The following is a 19,326-nucleotide window of genomic DNA, read 5'->3' on the forward strand; positions in this document are numbered from 1 at the left end:
GCCCCTCGCGCGAGACTGGCCACTGCGCTTGCGCCTACGACTCCTTGGGGGCCGCCGGGCGCGGGCGTCGGGGGCGCGCCTGCTCCGTCGCCCGCGCAGCCGCGGAGACTCCGTGGAAACCGAAGGCGAGCGAGGGGGGATCGCGGGAAGCATGAAGAAGGGCACTTCCTGCGAGCGGAAACCGGCGTGGATGACGTCGGGGAAGGCGGGTGCGGAAGGCGGCGGGCCGGGCGGTGGTCGGCGGGTCGGCCCGGGGTGGGTCCCGGCCTGTCAGGCGTGCTTCCGGCTCCCGAGCTCCCTCAGCCCCTCGTGGGTCCCCGCCAGTCACTCTCCCGAGTCCCCTCGGCGCCCCAGCCCCTGCGGCCGCCAGAGGGCCGGACCCACCCGCCTCCCCGTCGCTGCGGTAGAGAATGAGAGAATGACCGTGTGGCGCTGCTCTACACCCTGTGGCCGCTGGCAGAGGGGCCAGGGGGTCTGTACCCACAGTCTCTGGGTCACAGGTTGCTGCCTGCGGGAGTTGTCCGGGACGGGCCAGCGTGGCAGACAGGAAGGCGACGCATTTCTTCTCTTCCTACTTAGTGAGCTCTCGGTTCTCCAAACCGGCGGTTCTCAAGTTTGTCGTTCCCGCGACCTAACTTGTCTTCCTAAAAAGTGTGGACTGGTAAATTAGAAAATAGCCGTAATGTGCCTATTACATTTTAATACAAATAACTTTTATGGAGGATAACTAACCCTAGACAAAATAGTGAAAGTGGCAATGCGCTATATTTTGCAAATCTCTTTTATATCTCGCTTAATGGGAGAGAGATTCTCATACCTCCATCTGCGTTCCAGCTGGCTTGTTTAGTGGTGTCCTGAAACTACAGTTCCCTTCTGAGAGGCTAAGAGAAAAAAAAGGGAAAACAGCCACAGACTCAGAACCCCCAAAGCTATCTGGAGGATCTTACCTTGGCTACTACTGCTTCAAACACCTTTTTTGATCCCTAACAAAACAATTTTCATTGCTCAGGCTCCTGTTGTAGCCATTAGTAGACACTCCCATCCTCTTGTGTGAAGCTCCTGATAATCCCAAAGAACTGTGAGCCCCACTGCTGTTAACACATTTGCCAGACTTAGGGCATTGGTAAAGACCATAGGTTAGCATTAGAGTCCCAGTGTATGGGACTGACTGATGATTATTGCAACTTGATATTAGGAGGTGACAGATTTTTGTTCAGGTAGAAAAAAAATCAATATAGAAAATAAGAATAATTCCAAAGTCGCTGCCCAGTAGTAATTGCTACTAGAATATGGTGACTATTCTTACAGAGATCAGTACATAAGTATGAATTAAACACTTTAACATTTTATTGATCGTTATTGTGTAAGTGTGGGTACATGTGCCGTAGTGATTGTGTGGAGGTCAGGGGATGACTGTGGAGTTCTCTCCTTCCAACTTTAAATACATTCAGGGGACGAGCTCAGGTCAGATGTTTACAGTAAATGGTTTTACCCACTTGAGTCATTTCCTGGGCTCCAACATTCAAATTTTAATTAAAAATAAGTTATATGTTAACTTGCAAGAATAACCCAAAGCTGCCAACACCATACTTTTTAGTGTCAACATATGAATTTGTAAATCGGTTTTAATATATATTTGAATAACTTGTTAGCATGATAGGGCCTGTGTTTACCAAGAGGTGAAGATAGAGAATTCTTATTGTTAAGGAACTTTATGTCAACCAATAACGATCAGCTATTTATCTCATACATAAGAGACGAAACTAGGTTTTCATGAGAAGAATATAACTCAAGTTATTGGAGTTCCAAAGAAGGAGATAAACATTTCTACTTTAGGAGGAAAAAAAAAAAAACGGAAATGTGACTTGGCACAAGCCTTTGGAAAAGTTTATCATTTGAAGATGAAACTAAAAGGATTTTGTCAATTGAGAGAGTATAATCATTGGCAGAGATGGATACTGAAGAAAACTGGAGTCATAAAGAGGAAATCATATGTAATTTATTAATAATGAATGCTTGGTGGGTCTGATACCTTGTATGTAAGTTATCTCAAGGTTAGTTACCCTGAGGGTAGGAATTGAAACCTACTCTGTTTTATCGAAAAGTTAAGTAACTTGTTTAGGGTCACAGTGAATAAAGTGGTGGTACAAGGATTTGAAGTCCACTCCTTGTTTTCAAATATGTATTCCTTATATATAGTATGTAATCCTTATAATAGCAGTTCCTCACTGCTAGCATTGAGAGACACCTGAAGGTCTGAGCTGGGACACTGATGAGATCTCTGTGTTAGGAAGATTAATTTCGTATTTACTGTATACTAAAGATGGTTTCAGTTTGGTTTCTTTTGTGCATGTCTGTATATCTATTTCATAGCCTAGAGATGACAGTTTTAATGAGGGGTATCTTACAACATGGCCATCCATGTGTCCTTAGTGCATCTTTTAATTCCTCTGTTGCACATTTGGTTTCCGTCAGCAAAAATGTGAAGTATTTAAGGAAGACTGGTATGAGTTGCTAGTACCTTCAAGAGTTCTTGTTGTTCATGTATTTTAGGAGCAGCAAATGGCTTTCTTATGGAAGTGTGTGTAGACTCAGTGGAGTCGGCTGTGAACGCAGAAAGAGGAGGTAAGGAGATAAGGAGTGGTAACTGGCAGCTGTTTTTAGAATCTGAAAGTGAATCTGATAAACTGACCCCAAAAGTCCTTGCCAAGCTGGGCACCTGGGAGGCTGTGGCAGATGGGTCACTGTGAAATCTGTTTGAGCTTTTGAGAAGACTCCATTAAAGAGAGAGAGAAAGCCCTTGTCATCTCTTGCATAATGACAGTCCTTTCAGAAACAACTAACTAGAAAACCTACTGAAGAGCTTGACATGGTGGCTCATGCTTATAGTCCCAGTATGGGAGAGCTTGAAGCAGGAGGTTTGAAAGTTTGAGGCCAGCTTGAGCTAAGTGGGGAGACCTTGCTTTAGAAAGTAAAACAAGACCAAAACTGATTGGACAATTACTTTCTCATCTCCCCTTTCCCCAAGCAGGTCACATTTTAAGTCATGCCTATAATTCTATGAACTTATTAATGTGACGATTTTACTGAATTTGACACAAATTTAAAATTTTGAAATGGTTTAAAGATATCTTTAGGGGACTGAGCATTTAGCTCAGTGACAAAGTGCTTATAGCATGTGCAGTGTCCTAGGTTCAATACCCCACCTTGAAAAAGAATGAAAATTAAAGATGACTTTTAGACTTACTATCTTTTTGCTATAGGTGCTGTTTTGTTTTGTATTCTGAATTTGTTTATGCAAGGAACATAGACATTTCCATCATCTCAAGATCAGAAAAATGTTAACTTATTTTTTGGTAGTACTAGGGGTAAAACCCAGGCTCTTATACAAGTTGGCCAAGTATAAGCCACCCTCCCAACCTTTATTTTTAATTAAAGAACATTCTCAAACATAAAGAACCAGTCATAACATATGAATGCCCATGGACTGGGGATTTTATCGTTTGGGAAGAAGGAACCTCAGAATAAAATACCCCACTGCATTGGCCTGTGGTGCATGTTCTTGACTAATGATTGATACAGGAGGGCCCAGCCCACTCTGGGTGGTACTACCCTGGGTTGGTAGTCCTGGGTGCTGTAAGAAGACAGGCTTATTAAATCAGTGAACAGTATCCACCCTCCAGTTCCGGCCCTGGCTTCCCTCGATGACAGACTTACAAGATAAACTCCCTGAGTTGCTTTTGGTCATGATGCTTCATCACAGCAGTGGAAACCCTAGCATCCCATCTACTTATCATTTAGTTTTGTATTTCTGTGACAAATTACCAAACAAAAAGAAGAGTTTATTTTGGCTCACAGTTTGAAGAGATACAATCTGTTATGGCACTGAAGGCACGGCAGCAGACCATGAGGCAGCCAGTCACAATGTGTAGTCAGGAAGAGACAGAAGTGGATGCTGGTGCTCAATTGACTTCTCTTCTCTGCTTTTCGTTTGGGACTCCAGCCCATGAAATAGTGCTACCCATGTTCAGTTAAATTTTGGAAACTCCCTCAAGGATGCACTCAGATGCCTCTCTTAGATGAGTCCTAATCTAGGCAAATTGACAATGAAAACTGATTATAAACTTCAACTGTATTCTTAACCAATAGTCAATCTTCTCTTGACTATATCATGGGTCAACAAACATTTTTGGTAGAGAGCAATATACATGTTTTCAATTTTGCTGGACACATTTGGTTATTGTCACTTTTTTGTTGTTTGTTTGTTTAGTTTTTTTTTTTGGTTTTTCAAGACAGGGTTTCTCTATGTAATAGCTCTGGCTCTCTTGAAACCTCCTTTGTAGGCTGGCCTCAAACTAACACATCTGCCTGCCTCTGCTTCCCCAGTGCTGGGATTAAGGTGTGCACAACCACTGCCCTGTTCTTTTTTGCTTTTTGAAAATGTGAAATCTGTTTGTGGCGGTAAAACAAATGAAGGATTGATATGTGCTGTGACAGATGAATTTTTTCCTGGTGCCCCATGGGGATTGACCCCAGGGCTCTGTTCCTACTGGATGCTGTATTCCATCCCTTCTTATGGGTTGTTTTGAGAGAGTTGCTATAACCCAGGGTGAGCTCAAACTGTGATCCTCTTGCCTAAGCCTTCCAAGTGCTAGGTCGCAGACATGTACTACCGTACTCTGACTGCTTCTTTTTATTAAAGAAGTTTTTCTCTTTTTTTGTAGTTCTTTGTTGTGTGCACTGTGATGTCCACCATGCATCGCACCACAGTCTCAGTTTTGCTGACTATGTAAGTGGTGCCTATCGTACGCTTTTCTAACCACTGTATTCCCTGTTGAATTGTAGTTAACCCAGCACTTTACAGTCCAGTTCAGAATTGAGTTTTAATAAAATTGTTTCATAGGGCTGGAGAGAGGGCTCATTGGTTACAAAAACTGGGTGCTCTTGCAGAGGACACGGGTTCAGTTCCCAGTACTCACATGGTGCCTCACAACTGTCTTTAACTCCAGTCCCAGGGAATCCACTGCCCTCTATGGGCAGCCCTCAATGGCCTCTATGGGCAGCAGGCTTGCACGTGGTACACAGATATGCAGGCAAAACACCCATACATATGAATTAAATAAACTGGGCGAGGTGGTGCATGTCTTTAATCCCGCTCTCAGGAAGGAGAAGTAAGCAGGTCTCTGTAAGTTTGAGGCTAGCCTCGTCTGCTTAGAAAGTTCCAGAACAGCCGGGGCTATCTAGAGAGAGCCTGTCTCAAAACACCAAAATTAAAATAAACACTTTTTAAATATAAAAATAATTTTTAAAAATTGCTTTATAGACTATTTCCTGTTGTATTACATTAGACGGGCATCTTTTCTGATCGGTTTGCATGTGTGTGTGTGAGAGAGATGTTAAGATTATTCAGTGAATATTCAGGTGTTACCAACCTGATCTATCTTTTGTAAGTTTTCCAGTCATCTGGTAACCTCTTAATATATATATAAAATGTATGTATGTATATATATTATGTATAACATATATATGTTATATTAGTTATATATAATATGTTATATATATTTATATAAATATATTTATATATTTAGGGTTGGTTTTGTTTTAAGAGGGACATAGGTTATCACTGGCCTTGAACTCATGATAATGTTTTAACCTCAGTGTTCCAAGTGCTAGAATTACAGTTATGTACCACCATGCCCTGCTTAACATACATTTATTTACTTACTTATTTATTTATTAACTAAATACATCTAGAAAGAACAACTTTCTCTTCATTTGGTCATTTGCTTTGTATGAGAGAGGGAGAAGGGCTGGCTTCTCTGATCACTGATTTTTCAGAATAACATCTGTTTGCTATCCTGCAATGAGTTGTTTCACCGTTATAAAACTAGATTTAGACATATATGTTTTACTCTATCATAGTTATTTTGTTTATTGATGCTTAAAATGTCCTATCTTTGGCTAGTAAGAGCCTCGTTCCTGAGAACTTTTAATATGACCCCACTAGTCTAGGAGTTCTTTTGCTGTCAACATCGTCTTCATGTTGAGATTCTCTTGATAGCTACTCCAAAGTAACCGTTCTGGTTTTCTGTTGTTTTGTTTTTCAAGGCTCAGAGTAATGAGGAATGCTTTGAAAAGTTGATGTTACTTTTTTATTGATTGAGAGTTAACATTCTGTTTTCTGTCTAATACTGTCTTTATTCCTTATGCACAACAACTCTTTAATACAAATTTTAAGAGAACTGGTTTAACTTGAATTAACTCTTAATTTGGCTATCAATAACAGAATAAGGAGTGTAGAATACAATTAACATTTTAAAAAATTTTACCCTAATTTTATAGTTGATTTCTTTCAATTAAGTTCTCAGGTTTGTCTCATATTTAGATAAACTGTTTTGTTACAGGAACTTTTAAAAATGTGTGTTCATCACAGGTGCTGGTCGGATTGAATTATGTTCTGGCTTATTGGAAGGAGGAACCACACCCAGCATGGGTAAGTATCTTTTTTTCTTTCATCAAATTTTTTATACACAGGTTTAGACAATTGATTATTTAATGATATGTTAAGTATATAATGAGTATGATGCCAGTTAGAATTGGCCACAATTCTTGTGGCTGTAAATAACATCATCAAAAGATTTAATCAAACATATGCTTGTTCTTAAACAGAAATTTTTGTGGTATCAACTGACAAGTGCTTTTAAATTGTAGTACCTTCAGTCTTTCTAACTTGTTCTTTTTTAACCCTTGACTTTCCTTTTACTTAGTTTCTATCATAAACACATAAACACTTCATTTTCCCTCACTGGCCTGCACTGCATCCTGCGTGGCTTGGTCCTGGAAACTTTACTCAGGCAATGAGGGAATGAAGCAAGGACAGACACACATACACTCACACATACAGAGACACTAGGATGGAGTGCCACTAGCTATGCAACAGCCTGGAGTCTCAGCATGTTTATTGCGTACAGCACAGGCAGAAGAGTAAGCTGGTCTCAGTATAAAGCCTCTCTAGAGGAGCAATCTCAGGTTGTGACCATCTGCGGGGAGGAAGCTGAAGTTTCTAGTTTTTGCACATACTGGTCAATCATTTGTAAATACTCATACTTGGACCAGGGCAAGGCTTTGCCAGCTCCCATGGGTCTGAGGCTTTGGTCCTTTTTAATAATTCACATTCACTCAGGACTTCATCCATTCTTTACACATTTACTCAAGGCTTCATCCATTGTCCTCAGGCCTTCTTCCCCTTATATAATTGTTCTCCGATTTCTTCTGTCGTCTCTTTTTCTTTAGAAATAATACGTAAGAATAACTATATATGACCAGTAATATTTTAATAATGTCTTCAGATCTTTCAGCTTACAATTGAACTTTAGTCTGTTTCTGTTCTTAAAGGTATTCTTCAAGTAGTAAAACAGAGTGTTCAGATTCCAGTTTTTGTGATGATTCGACCACGTGGAGGTGACTTTTTATATTCAGATCGTGAAGTTGAGGTGATGAAGGCTGACATCCGTCTTGCCAAGCTTTATGGTGCTGATGGTTTGGTCCTTGGGGCACTGACTGAAGACGGGAACATTGACAAAGACCTGTGCACGTCTCTCGTGGGTAAGAATTTGTACCTGAGGTGTAAAGGCCTCCAGTGTACAAACCCATGCTTTTGAGGCAGGAAAAAATTCACAAAAGGGAATTTTCAGTCTTACCTGCAGACTAACCCATCTTAAAAAGAAGTTGTTTAGGTATTTGAGGTAGAGAGCATATGTGGCAAAGCCGTCTTAGCACTCCTTCATGGTGTACTTCTCTTCAGAGTTGAAGAGAAACTTAGCACTGATTACATTAACCAGTGCACCAAACCTTGAGAAGTTATTATGGTCAGTGAGAAGGTGAGAAGGTGGAGAGGATAGATGAAGACTACCTACTGCATGAAGCCAAAGTTTTTCTTGAAGATCTTCAGAGCAGTCTTTGCAATTCATGTTATTTTTGTTTGGTTCCCCTAAGGTATGGACAACTTTATATAAAAGTCAGAGACTAGTGGAAAGATAGGGCTTATGAGTTTATAAGGTTGCCATTTTGTTATTATTTTGTTATTATCACTGTCTTAGCAAAAGAGAGTATAGAAGTTTTGCCCAAGAAAGAATCCACACATAGCAACGAACCTCTTCACATTATTTTATGACTTTCTTTCTGTAGCTCTTTGCCGTCCTCTGCCAGTCACTTTCCACCGAGGTGAGTCATTTTCTGTTGTAATGGGTTTGTTAAATGGTGTCAGTTTTCAAATTTTACCAGATGGCACAACCTTTCTAATGAGCACTGTTTTATAACAGTGATACTAGTTAGTATCTTAGTTCTTGGGAAGAAAAATTATAGACAAAGAAATAGTGTGTAGTGTCTAGGAAACTTGAAAGCTCTGTTATGAGTGTTGTTAGAAAGTACTTGTAGCTGTACTCAAGAGAGTAAACATTGCACTTAAATGTGTCCAACCAAGTAGCAATCCTGAGATTCATTCTCTTATTAGATTACCTTAGATCATATACAGTCCTAAATAGAATAAATCACCACAGCCATTGAAATGAAATGTACCGCCTGGCTTATGCCAGACAGAATCATTCGTAGAGCTAGCAGTGAGAGCTAGCTTTATCAAATAGAGACTTCTTGTGGGGAGAGAAAGTAGATGTCTGAACAAGAATCAGACATTCTATATCAGAAATAGATGCTAATAGTTCCCATGTACTTTGGCTAAATCATGCTGACCCTGGGCAAAACTGAGGGACAAGTATTACTTGTGTTTAGAAGGCACTGCTGTTGCCCATGAAAACAAAGAGATCTTTAGTTAAAATATTGATATACTTGAGAAAGTGTTAAATGTTTTCTTCTTTTTAAATAGCCTTAGAGTGAATTGCCAGCATTTGTCTTAATTTATAGAAATTAGGATAAAGTATTTGTTGCCCTTTGAAATGTATGATACTACCAGAAACTATTGTTTCTATTTGATATTAGCAGTGTGTTTTATAAGATGACAATAACTAAAAGACATTAAGCTGTCAGTATCTTGAGGCCAGGCACACCAACAAAAATTTCAAACCTGAAAAATATTTTTAAGTAAACATCTGGAAAAAAATAGTTTAATTTTTGTCATGCCTAATAGTTTTTAAAAAATGAACTAGTCACATAGAATATATTTTTAAAGTTTTAAACCAAAAGGTGATTTCAAATTTCTATTCCTTTCTCTTTCTCCAATAGCTCTTAACAAAAATATTATCACAATTTATCAAAATATTAGTAGGCGAGTATAATGTTTCATTTTATGCAGTGTAGTGTGAAATTTCACTTTTTCCTCACTTGTTAATTTGATAAGGCAGTATAACCACTGTTGAGAAAGTGATGGCACTAAAACAGAGAAAACCAGGGCTGGAGAGATGGCTCAGTGGTTAAGAGCACTGGCTGGTCTTCCAGAGGTCCTGAGTTCAATTCCCAGCAAAGCATGGTGACTCACAACCGTCTATAATGAGATCTGATTATATGAAGAGGGCATCTGATGTAATGCCCTCTTCTGGCATGTAGGTGTACATGTAGATAGAGCATTCATATACATAAAATTAATTAAACCTGTAGTAAATTAGCTGCCTGTGTACAGTAAAAGGGGGGAAAAGAGTGTGTTTTGTCTCAGAGGACTCATAGTACCTCAGAACCTTGTACCTCAGAACCTTGTGCTCAGTGACAGCGCTGAGCACCAAAGCAGAAGTAGTTTTATCTTTTTTAAGGTTAGGCCACTTTCCTTTCTTAGTGTTCTGAAGAGAGAAGTTCTCTCCCTTTCCCCTTTCATCTCTCCTTTCCTCCCGCCACGAACTTGGAATCCTCTTGTCTCATCCTCCTGAGTGCGAGAATTACAAGCCTATGCTTCCATGCCTGACTTGAGATAGAAAGTATCTTAGTAGAATGCAGTTGAAACCTCCTATAGTCTGTTGAAAACAACCAGCCTTACACTATGAGTCTTGAGTATATCAGGTAAATGATTCGCTATAAACTACTACTCAATAAATGTGAAGGTGAGGCCAAGTTTCTCGTAGGACAGGCGAGTATGTTTCATTCTATGCAGTGTAGTTTGTCTTGAAACCTTAGAGCACTTTTCCAGATGTGATCATTCACCTGCCATATTTATAGCATTGTCATTTCTAAACGCTAGAATTCATTAATGTTTTTTTTACAATAAGCTTTTAAGTAAGTTTATTTTAAAGAGAAACATTTATGATTACTGAACATTTTAAACTTGCCACTTCTTATTTGCATTTAAATAAATTCACCTATTGAAATATGTGCTGGCAAAATGACCATTCAGATTACCAGGAATGTGCAGATGTTGGAGTGGCAAACGCTGACTTTTGGAAAATAAGAAGAGGGTCTTGAGGGGTGGTCAGGGGTTAAGAGTGTGGCTGCTCTTGCAAAGGACCCTGGTTCAATTCCTGGCACCCACATGGCAGCCTGCAACTGTCCGGTCTGTAACTCAAATTCCAGTGGATCCCACTCTCTCACACAGACACATATGTATGCCAAACACCAGTCGTACAGAAAAATAAATAAAGTTTTTAAAAAAGAAAAGAAAAAGAACCCTTAGGAATAAAAAACAAATAAACAAAAACTCTTAGAGCTGACATGATGGCACATGTCCTTAATCCTGCAACCCTAAAGGCAGAGGCAGGTGGATCTCTGTGAGTTGGAGGCCAGCCGGGTCTACATAGTACTCACTGTGTAGTAATCACCAAGCTAATTACAGCTCCGTGATGAGACCCTGTCTCAAAAAGAAAAGAAGGAATAAACTCTGGTTTGTAGCATTTCCTAGTTTCTATGGTTTAAATGCTTTGCCTTGACTAATTTTAAATGCCAGCCTGACTTACAAAATTATAAATATTTTATAATTGTATAATGTAGGCTAGCATAAATCTAGCATACTATATATACTATCTATTCACTAATGTATATATACTATTAAATAGATATTCAATAGTATATATATACATTTATATATAATTGAATATATTCAACTATTATATAATTGAATGTATATTTATATATACTATATATTCAATTATATATTTTATCTATACTATATATATTTAATCTATATAGTATATATTTATATATAAATATGTTTATGTTTATAGTGTTTATATACATATAATATTTATATATTCAGTTCTATATAATAGCATATATACATTTATATATAAATAAAATACTACTATATACTATACATAATAGTATATATACATTTATATATAATTGAATATATATTTAATAGTTTATATATCCACACTATATTTTGGAATCTCTGAATTAGAGGATATTTCTGTTACATTCAAATCAGTTTTACTTATTTTAGCCTTTGATATGGTTCATGATCCAATGGCAGCTCTGGAGACCCTCTTGACTTTGGGATTTGAACGTGTTTTGACGAGCGGATGTGACAGCTCAGCACTAGAAGGACTGCCTCTGATAAAGCAACTCATAGATGAGGTAAGGCACCTTTTTTCTTTACTTTTTAAGATGGTTGTGGTTACCCTGGAAAGTCTGTTATTCAGCTGGTTTATGAAAATGAATATTACTGACTTTGTGATTATGAAAGAAAAGTTTATATAATTTTTATCTATTGGATGAGTGTTTTTAATAATCAAGGCACTTTATATCAAATTATAGACAGCAAATTGTACCTTTTCTTTGTCATTAGTATTTCCTAGTTTTACACCACATCTTTTTACTGTATATGCATATATATGCAGGGGAACCCTATAAATTTTATAGTATTTATCTGGACATATATCCTAAAACTTAGAGGTTTTTTTTTTATCTTTCCCACCTATCAATATAGAAGAAAACGTTTTCTCCTATGATTTCTCCCAGTGAGCTAGATTTGTAGAGCAGTCAGGGGTTGCTTTTTTCAAAACAATTTTTTTTGCATTTGTTTGTGTGTATGCCCAGGCACATGTCCACTGTGTAGGTTTGGGAATTGAACTCAGGTTTTCAGATTTGGCAGCAAGTGCCTTTACCCAGGAGCCATCTTACCAGCCTGAGGATTGCTTTGTCATTAAAAGACTATTTTTCTGGGCAGTTCAGAGACATTCTAAGTTACTGAGTACGGACTTTATGTTATGAGAGTTCTTATGCCTGAGCCTCAGGTTTGACATTTATTTGCTGTATGGTATTAAGTAGGGCACTAACCTGTAAACATCTTTCTTTGTATAAAATTGAGAAAAGTTTAATATTCTCATTAAAAGGGTGTTTTTGTTTTGTTTTGTTTTTTAAAGAACTGAAGAAGGTAAAATGTATACAGATCTTAGCACAGTGCATGGCATGTAGTGGGCCTTAGTAGGTGTTATTTCTATTATTACTGCCTTTATCAACAGTATCAATTTAGCATTTTTGTGTAGACATCTGATTATTTTCAGTTTTCATAAGTAATGTTGAGAAGGTTTACTTAAGGATTGGATGTGATTTCGTTACTCTGAAATTTATTGATTTTTACAAATATTTACTTAATAAGTATATATTAGGTACAGGGCATTTATACCATTTGGTGGCCAAGTAGTGTGTGCATATATATATGTGTGTACATACACAGTTACCGCCCATACAATCTTTTTACGATAGGTACTATTTAATAGAGGGGTTTTTTGTTTTGTTTTGTTTTTTGCAAGGTGCTATAGGGGCACAGTGGAGTGGAATTAATTCCAGATTCTCAGGGATGAAGGTTGATAGTAGTTAGAACTTCCTAGATAAAAAGACTCCAAACTTCGATGTCTCGCTCCTTTGAAGGGTATTTGAAAGTTATTCTGTCAAAGTTGGTCATTATTTCTGCAGAAGAAATAGTATGTTCAAAGACCTGGAAACAAGAGCAGGCATGATTTGAGGAACTGAGGAATGAGCAGAATTTGAAGTGAAAAAAGACTGTGTAGAACCTTAGAAACCTTACTAGATAGCATTTCATATTTAATCTTTCGCTCTGGGGAGGCCTAAAATGTTTTGGAATAGAAGAGTTGGTGAACCAGGTTTCTAGTTTTAAAAGATTACTGAAGAATAGAGAATATGGTACAATGGTTGCTACACTCGTGTATTATATTTTTAAAGTTTTCCCCCCTCCCCGCCACTCTGTGTGTGTATTAATGTATTGATCATTGACTAACACAATTGCACTAACGTTTTATACCTTGAGTAACTACTTAGTACCATTATACAGTACTCTACATAACACAGACTGGTGGATTAGAATGCAGTCTTAAATCTTGGTTTTGTCACTTGCTAATTTTCCTAAGCAAATTACCTAAGCATGCTATAGTTTTTATTTTTCTGCAAAATTAAAGTAGTAATAGTATCTACCTCCCCACATAGTTGGAAAGTATTTTAGTCAGACTTTCATCACTTTGGTATAATACCTGACATGTACAACTTAAATAGAAGATTTTTTTTATTTTGGCTCCTTGTTTCTGAGGCTTTGTCTGTGACCATGACTCTGTTTGTGGGTCCCTGATTGTGCAGAATATAATGGTGGCAGAGGCTGCTCACTTCATGGCGCATAGGAAGCAGAGAGAGCAGTAACAAGAAGGGACAAAGCAAGACAGAGCCCCAAGGGCAGGGCCCCAGTGAAGACCACCTCCAAGGCCCCACCCTCCACACGGTTCTGCCAACTCACAATAGATTTTCAGTCCGTCAGTGGATTATCCCATTCATGAAATTTGAGTCCCCATGGTACAGTCAGGTGGCAATTAAGCCTTTGAGGGGCATTTCACATTCAGAACATAACATAAGGGTGTTTTGTTTTCCCCCAGATAATTACTGATATTCAGTGTTTTATAGTATTAGATCACTTTTGATAGTGTTCAGTAAATATATAATTCTAAAAAACCTTTTATAGAAGTCCAAAAAGTATGACAGTATTTATCTCTTTAAAAATGATTTGTCTTTATTTTGGAAAGTTTTCATTTGGGAGAAACAAATAAATGTGACTTTCCCCTTCTAAAATAGTTTCAATTTCTAAGATAGTGAATATTTTGTGGATGCTTTACTTTTACATGTTTGAGAACATGGAACATCTTTGTTCCAGTTAGTTTTTCTAACAATTACTGATGGTGTAAACTAGCCCCCTTTCTCTTAGTCTTTATTTCATTACCTGACTATATTTTATCTTTATTGTACTTGCTTTCTGGAATTTTATTATATCAATATGTTTATCTGTTATCTGTCTTCCTTTAATATGTAAGTTCTGTTAGAGTAATTTAAAAATGGGTGTTGAGTTATATAATATTTATCATTAGCCCTATGGTTATCATGGTGGTATTATCTAACTCGCTATCACAAATAATAAGACACAGACACCTGTTAGATTTTAGAGTTGCCTTATTCACCATGGTCCAGGCAGATGTTCCTACCTGCCCTGTCTAAATCACCTCACCGTCCATCTCCCAGCCCCATCCAGTGCATCCTCCTTAACCATCCTAGCTTTCGTCCATAATCTTTTAAATACTTCCTTTTATTCTTCATCTGGGCCTTTTCACACCATTATTGGAGTCCTTCCTCCAAGTCCCATGGGGTTTCTTCTTCAGGCTAACCCATCCTGACATCCTCCTTCCTCTCTTCCCGGCTGTCTGTCTCCCGTGATTCTTCCATCCTCAAAAGCCTGGGAACCTTAGCCACGCCTACCCTATTCTGCCCTGCCCAGGTATAACTCATTTAATGAATCAATTGATGTTTTAGACAGGTTTACACAAGCAAGAATGGGTGTACCCGCAGACAGTAATCAGATCTTGAATGCCAGTAATTAGCATCAGCCCAACCTCCAACAAAGTTCCATGTCAGTAAGAACTTTCTCTGTTCGCCTTGTGAAAGGGATAGGTTTTTCTATCTATTTTTACTATTTTTTATCTTTTTAAACTATTTAACTCTTATGCTTAGTTCCTGAGGCATATAATCCAACAAAAGAATGCATGCTTAACTATGTGTGTGTTAGCAAAGAAATAAAACTCAAAGAGATGGTTAGAATTAGGGGTTTACATATGATTTCAATAGGTGAGGAGGAGTCTTGAGAAGGGTGGCTGTGGGAGAAAAATGATTTTTCTGGAAAGATAGACTCTTAGGAGAATGGGTAGGCAATATAATTTTATGATTTGTTCATATCTTCCAAAATTTTCAGAAATCAAATTCTTATAGTCTTAGTTAATAAATTTATGGCTTTATTTTGTTGGTATTTATTTGATGAGGCAAGACTTGAATGGATTCCCACCTTCCCACTCCCCCATTAATTGTAAATATTCAGTTGTCTTTTTTGCCAAACTTTTACTTAGATGCAACTATTTTTATTCCACTGTGTACCACAAACTCAAAGTTTCTGTGGTTTTCTTGTAAGATTGTTTCTTAAGGTGGTATGATTACAAAGTATATTTCTACCTAGTCTTTGTATTTATATTTTTAAAGCAATACAATGAATTTTTTCTGGAAAAAAAAAGTTACAATGCTGAACATCTTTTTTGTTCAGTAACCTTCAGAGAGAGAAGAGCTAGTGAAAAGTTAACCATTAGCACTAACTTATATTTTTAAATATACTTACTAATCTCAATTGAGAGAAAGACACTAAAATTTACTTTTTTCACCCTTTTTCAGGCAAAGGGCAGGATTGTGGTAATGCCAGGTATTTATCTGCTTTTTTCATATAATACTGAAATAAAGTTTTAGAAGAGTAAGTGAGTCAAGAAAACAAGGGAGAGAGTGTTAGAACATGGTATGCAGAGAGAAAAATACATAGTTTGATTAAAATGTTTTAAGAGTAGGTCTCTGCTGGGATTTAACAGAAGAGTGTTCTAACAAAGGTTGGCTCAGAGAGGAGCAAATAAGGAATTTCTCCATGTTTGTTCTCTTACAGTGTAAAATATGAGTTTGGATGTTCATCTTGGTGAGGCAAAGCAAGTTCAATATTGCTGTCCTATAATAAAGCCAAATGTTAGGCAGTGTGACTGAATAAATGGAATATTCAGTCAGCTCATACAGTTGCATCAACAGACTTAGGACATAAATCAAATATCAAAATCCAGCTTCTTCATGATAAGTTCAGAAGCAAGCAAGGCTAGAAGGAATATATCTCAACATAAAAAGGCTATATATGCTGAACCTACATTTAAAAAGCTCAAAGAATTTCCACTAAATCAATTGAGATTCAGTAGTTTTGATAATTTCTACAAGACCACACAGCTTTTTAGTTACAGAGGGAAAGCCCAGAATTACAATCTAAATCTGGCTTGTCAGCTATGTTCGTTCTATTTTGTTTTATTATTTCATTTTAGACAGGGTCTTATTATGTGGCCCAGGCTGGTCAAACATGAGATCATTCTGCTAATCTGAGCCTCAAGTGCTGAGATTAGAGACATTACCCACTCTGCCTGACTCATTCTTTCCACATCTTAGGGGTTCAGCAGTATGACCCAGCACTAAAAGGAACAGCAACAAAAAGCCAAGTTAATGCATCTGAGGAAGTATATTAAAAACATAGCTTATGCCGGCGATGGTGGCGCATGCGTTTAATGCCAGCACTCATGAGGCAGAGGCGTACAGACCTCTGTGAGTTCAAGGCCAGCCTGGTCTATAGAGTGAGTGAGAGACAACCAAAACTGCACACAGAGAAATCCTGTCTCAAGAAACTGGAAAAAACAACAAAAGAACAAAAAAAACTTAGCTTAAAGTACAAAGTACATAACTAATACCATCCTAAAATGTTTTAAATAGATCTACTATATCCGAATATAAGGATGAATAACTTCATATTTATAATTACCAGTATTTGTTCAGACTATAACTATTACAAATATATTAAAGATTATCCAAATGAATGTCATCTTAAAGTACTTGGCTGTGTGCGTTAAATAAAGTAAAATTAGATTCTTCAGTGAAATGAAACAAAAGTTAATAGTATGATGAACAAGCTGTAAATAGTTTAGTTACTAATTTCTAGTAGAGTCCAGTACAATCTTCAAAACTTGGGCCAGAGCAAAAACATTACAGGATTTCTGTTGAGGATAAGTTTCTGATACTTTGGTAGCTTTTTCCTCAGGCCTATCTTGACCTTCCCATATATTTGATTTTCCCATATATTTGGTTTTAAGTTGATAGGAAAGCAGTGATGAAGTTCTGAATGATTTTCCTTGTCCAGAATAGTCTTTTTAAATGCAGAGATAGTAATGAATGGCATTGTGACATAAACCAGTGGATAAATGAGATTTGAGTATAAGCCCTCTGTCCTTAAAAGTTCTCTAGATCTGCACCATAGATTTTGTTTTCTGATCTCATGTTAGCTTAGAGACAGTAATCCTTGAATCAGTGAACATTTTTAGAATAGATAGTTTATGTAGAATAAGGATTTAACTATATTGAAATTTTATGTGATGTTCTGTTCCATTTAATATATTACTTTTTCTTTGTAACAGGGGGTGGCATAACAGATAAAAATCTGCAAAGGATCCTTGAGGGTTCTGGTGCTACCGAATTCCACTGTTCTGCTCGGTCTTCTAGAGATTCTGGAATGAAGTTTCGGTACAAATGCATTCCTTATTTATATACAGGAGCAGATGAAATTAATCTTTGCTTGCTTAAATAAGAAAGCTTTAGTTAATGCCATTATTAAATAATGGAATGCTGTGAGAAGTATTATGGTTACTTTTTCAGTTGAAAAGTATTTGTAAAATGATTGTTGCTCTGCCATAAATAAGCAGTAACTTCAGAAATTAAGTAATCCTGTATCTAGTCTTTGCTTGGTCTTGGTGGCCCTCATTATTGTGGTTATATCTAGACTGAGAGTCTACTAAGAGAGAGACTGTTAATTGAGTAGAAATATTGCCTAATTAAAGTATTGCTGAACTTAGGTACTTAATAAAGTATCCAGTGAGTCAGATATGCACATGAACCCTTCTGTATGCTTTCCACTTACAAAGTTAATAATTGATAAGGCAGCCTCAGGACCATTTTATCTCTCCCACTGTAAATACTCTTCCTTTACCTTTGCTCTCTACTTGCAGTTGTTTTGAAAGTTTATTGCCATTAAGGACTTTAATCTACTGCGTGTTTTATTAATACCCTAAAGGATTTCTACAATTTAGTTGAATCATCTCATTTACTAGTTGGGAAAGGGGGTACAATGAAAAAAAGGAAGACTCTTAGTATGTACATTTTCAGATATAAAATCTAATCTAATGGTAGCCTACTATCCTTGATCTTCTCTTATTCTGAGCCATGAATTGGTCTATAAAGCAAAGTGCCTGTAGGAGGGTGTGTTTAACAACTGATAGGATTATCTATCTGTTCTTTGTTATTTCTATTGCAGAAATTCCTCTGTGGCAATGGGTGCATCACTTGCTCATTCAGAGTATTCAATGAAGGTAACAGATGTGACAAAAGTAAGGACTTTGAATGCTATTGCAAAGGATGTCCTTGTTTAAACTTCTCTGAAAGTGTTTAAACTTCTCTGAAAGTCAAGGATATCACAGTGTAAAGGCAGAAGTTGAATCTACAGTTCTCTGTGACACAGCGTTCATCTTCCACATGGCCATGGAGAATGTTTCTAAGAAGAAAAATTGGAACAACAATGTATTCAGTTTTCTTTGCTAGTCATTGCTGTGATCATGGGGAAATTGAGTCTGCTCTTGGTCCACAGAGAAAGGCTTAGTCAGTTTTTAGTGGAATTAACTGATGAACTGGTAAGGTGTGAAATCAGAATTTGGTTTAGGGTGAAATTAGGGTCACTTTTTTGCCTTTTTGTCTGTAAAATAAAAATTCACATTCTATTATGTTATAGTCTCAAATTCATTGGCTTACGTCAGTAGCTTACTATGAAAGAAGACGGTCTTGCTTTCCTGTTTAATTTAGTTTTTCTTTCTATCATGTACTAATTGGATTTATTGTTCTGGGCTAAATGTAAAGGTTATATGGTTTAGCATAAAAATTCCCAAACTTGGGCTGAAGAGATGGCTCGGAGGTTAAGAGCACTGTCTGCTCTTCTAGAGGTCCTGAGTTCAATTCCCAGCACCCACATGGTGGCTTGCAACCACCTATAATGAGATTTGGTGCCCTCTTATGGCCTGCAGGCATAACAATATTTACATAATAAATAAATAAAACTTAAAAAAAATATCCCAAACTTGAATTTTTTTCTTTCTTCCCTTTACATTCTAACATCCAAGTTGAGGCAAGGACATAGTATTGCAGGATATTTGATCCCACTGTGAACCCAAAATTGTGAACTGTAAAGCACTGTTTCTTACTTGGTGTGGTTGAGCCCTATCACACATCTTAAATCAAGAA

The 19,326-nt window shown here is 37.4% G+C and overlaps 1 protein-coding gene across 7 annotated transcripts; it reads left to right on the forward strand.

Annotated features, from left to right (window-relative positions):
• Positions 1-19: 19 nt before the first annotated feature.
• On the forward strand, positions 20-18,812 carry Cutc (cutC copper transporter). 7 transcript variants are annotated; one of them, XM_060389929.1, is made up of 11 exons: positions 80-209; positions 580-661; positions 2,554-2,625; positions 4,725-4,789; positions 6,434-6,493; positions 7,377-7,605; positions 8,188-8,223; positions 11,360-11,508; positions 15,643-15,670; positions 17,457-17,562; positions 18,350-18,812. In XM_060389929.1, the coding sequence occupies exons 3-11, from the start codon at positions 2,574-2,576 to the stop codon at positions 18,462-18,464; spliced, it is 840 nt and encodes a 279-aa protein (XP_060245912.1). In that variant the 5' UTR covers positions 80-209; positions 580-661; positions 2,554-2,573; the 3' UTR covers positions 18,465-18,812. The 7 variants fall into 7 exon arrangements, with proteins under 7 accessions (XP_060245909.1, XP_060245919.1, XP_021500348.1 ...); XM_060389926.1 differs by lacking the exon at positions 580-661 and having other exon boundaries at positions 20-209; XM_060389933.1 differs by lacking the exons at positions 80-209; positions 580-661 and adding an exon at positions 216-472.
• The last annotated feature ends 514 nt before the right edge of the window (positions 18,813-19,326 follow it).

Source organism: Meriones unguiculatus, chromosome 1 (assembly GCF_030254825.1).
Source record: "Meriones unguiculatus strain TT.TT164.6M chromosome 1, Bangor_MerUng_6.1, whole genome shotgun sequence".
Taxonomy (NCBI): domain Eukaryota; kingdom Metazoa; phylum Chordata; class Mammalia; order Rodentia; family Muridae; genus Meriones; species Meriones unguiculatus.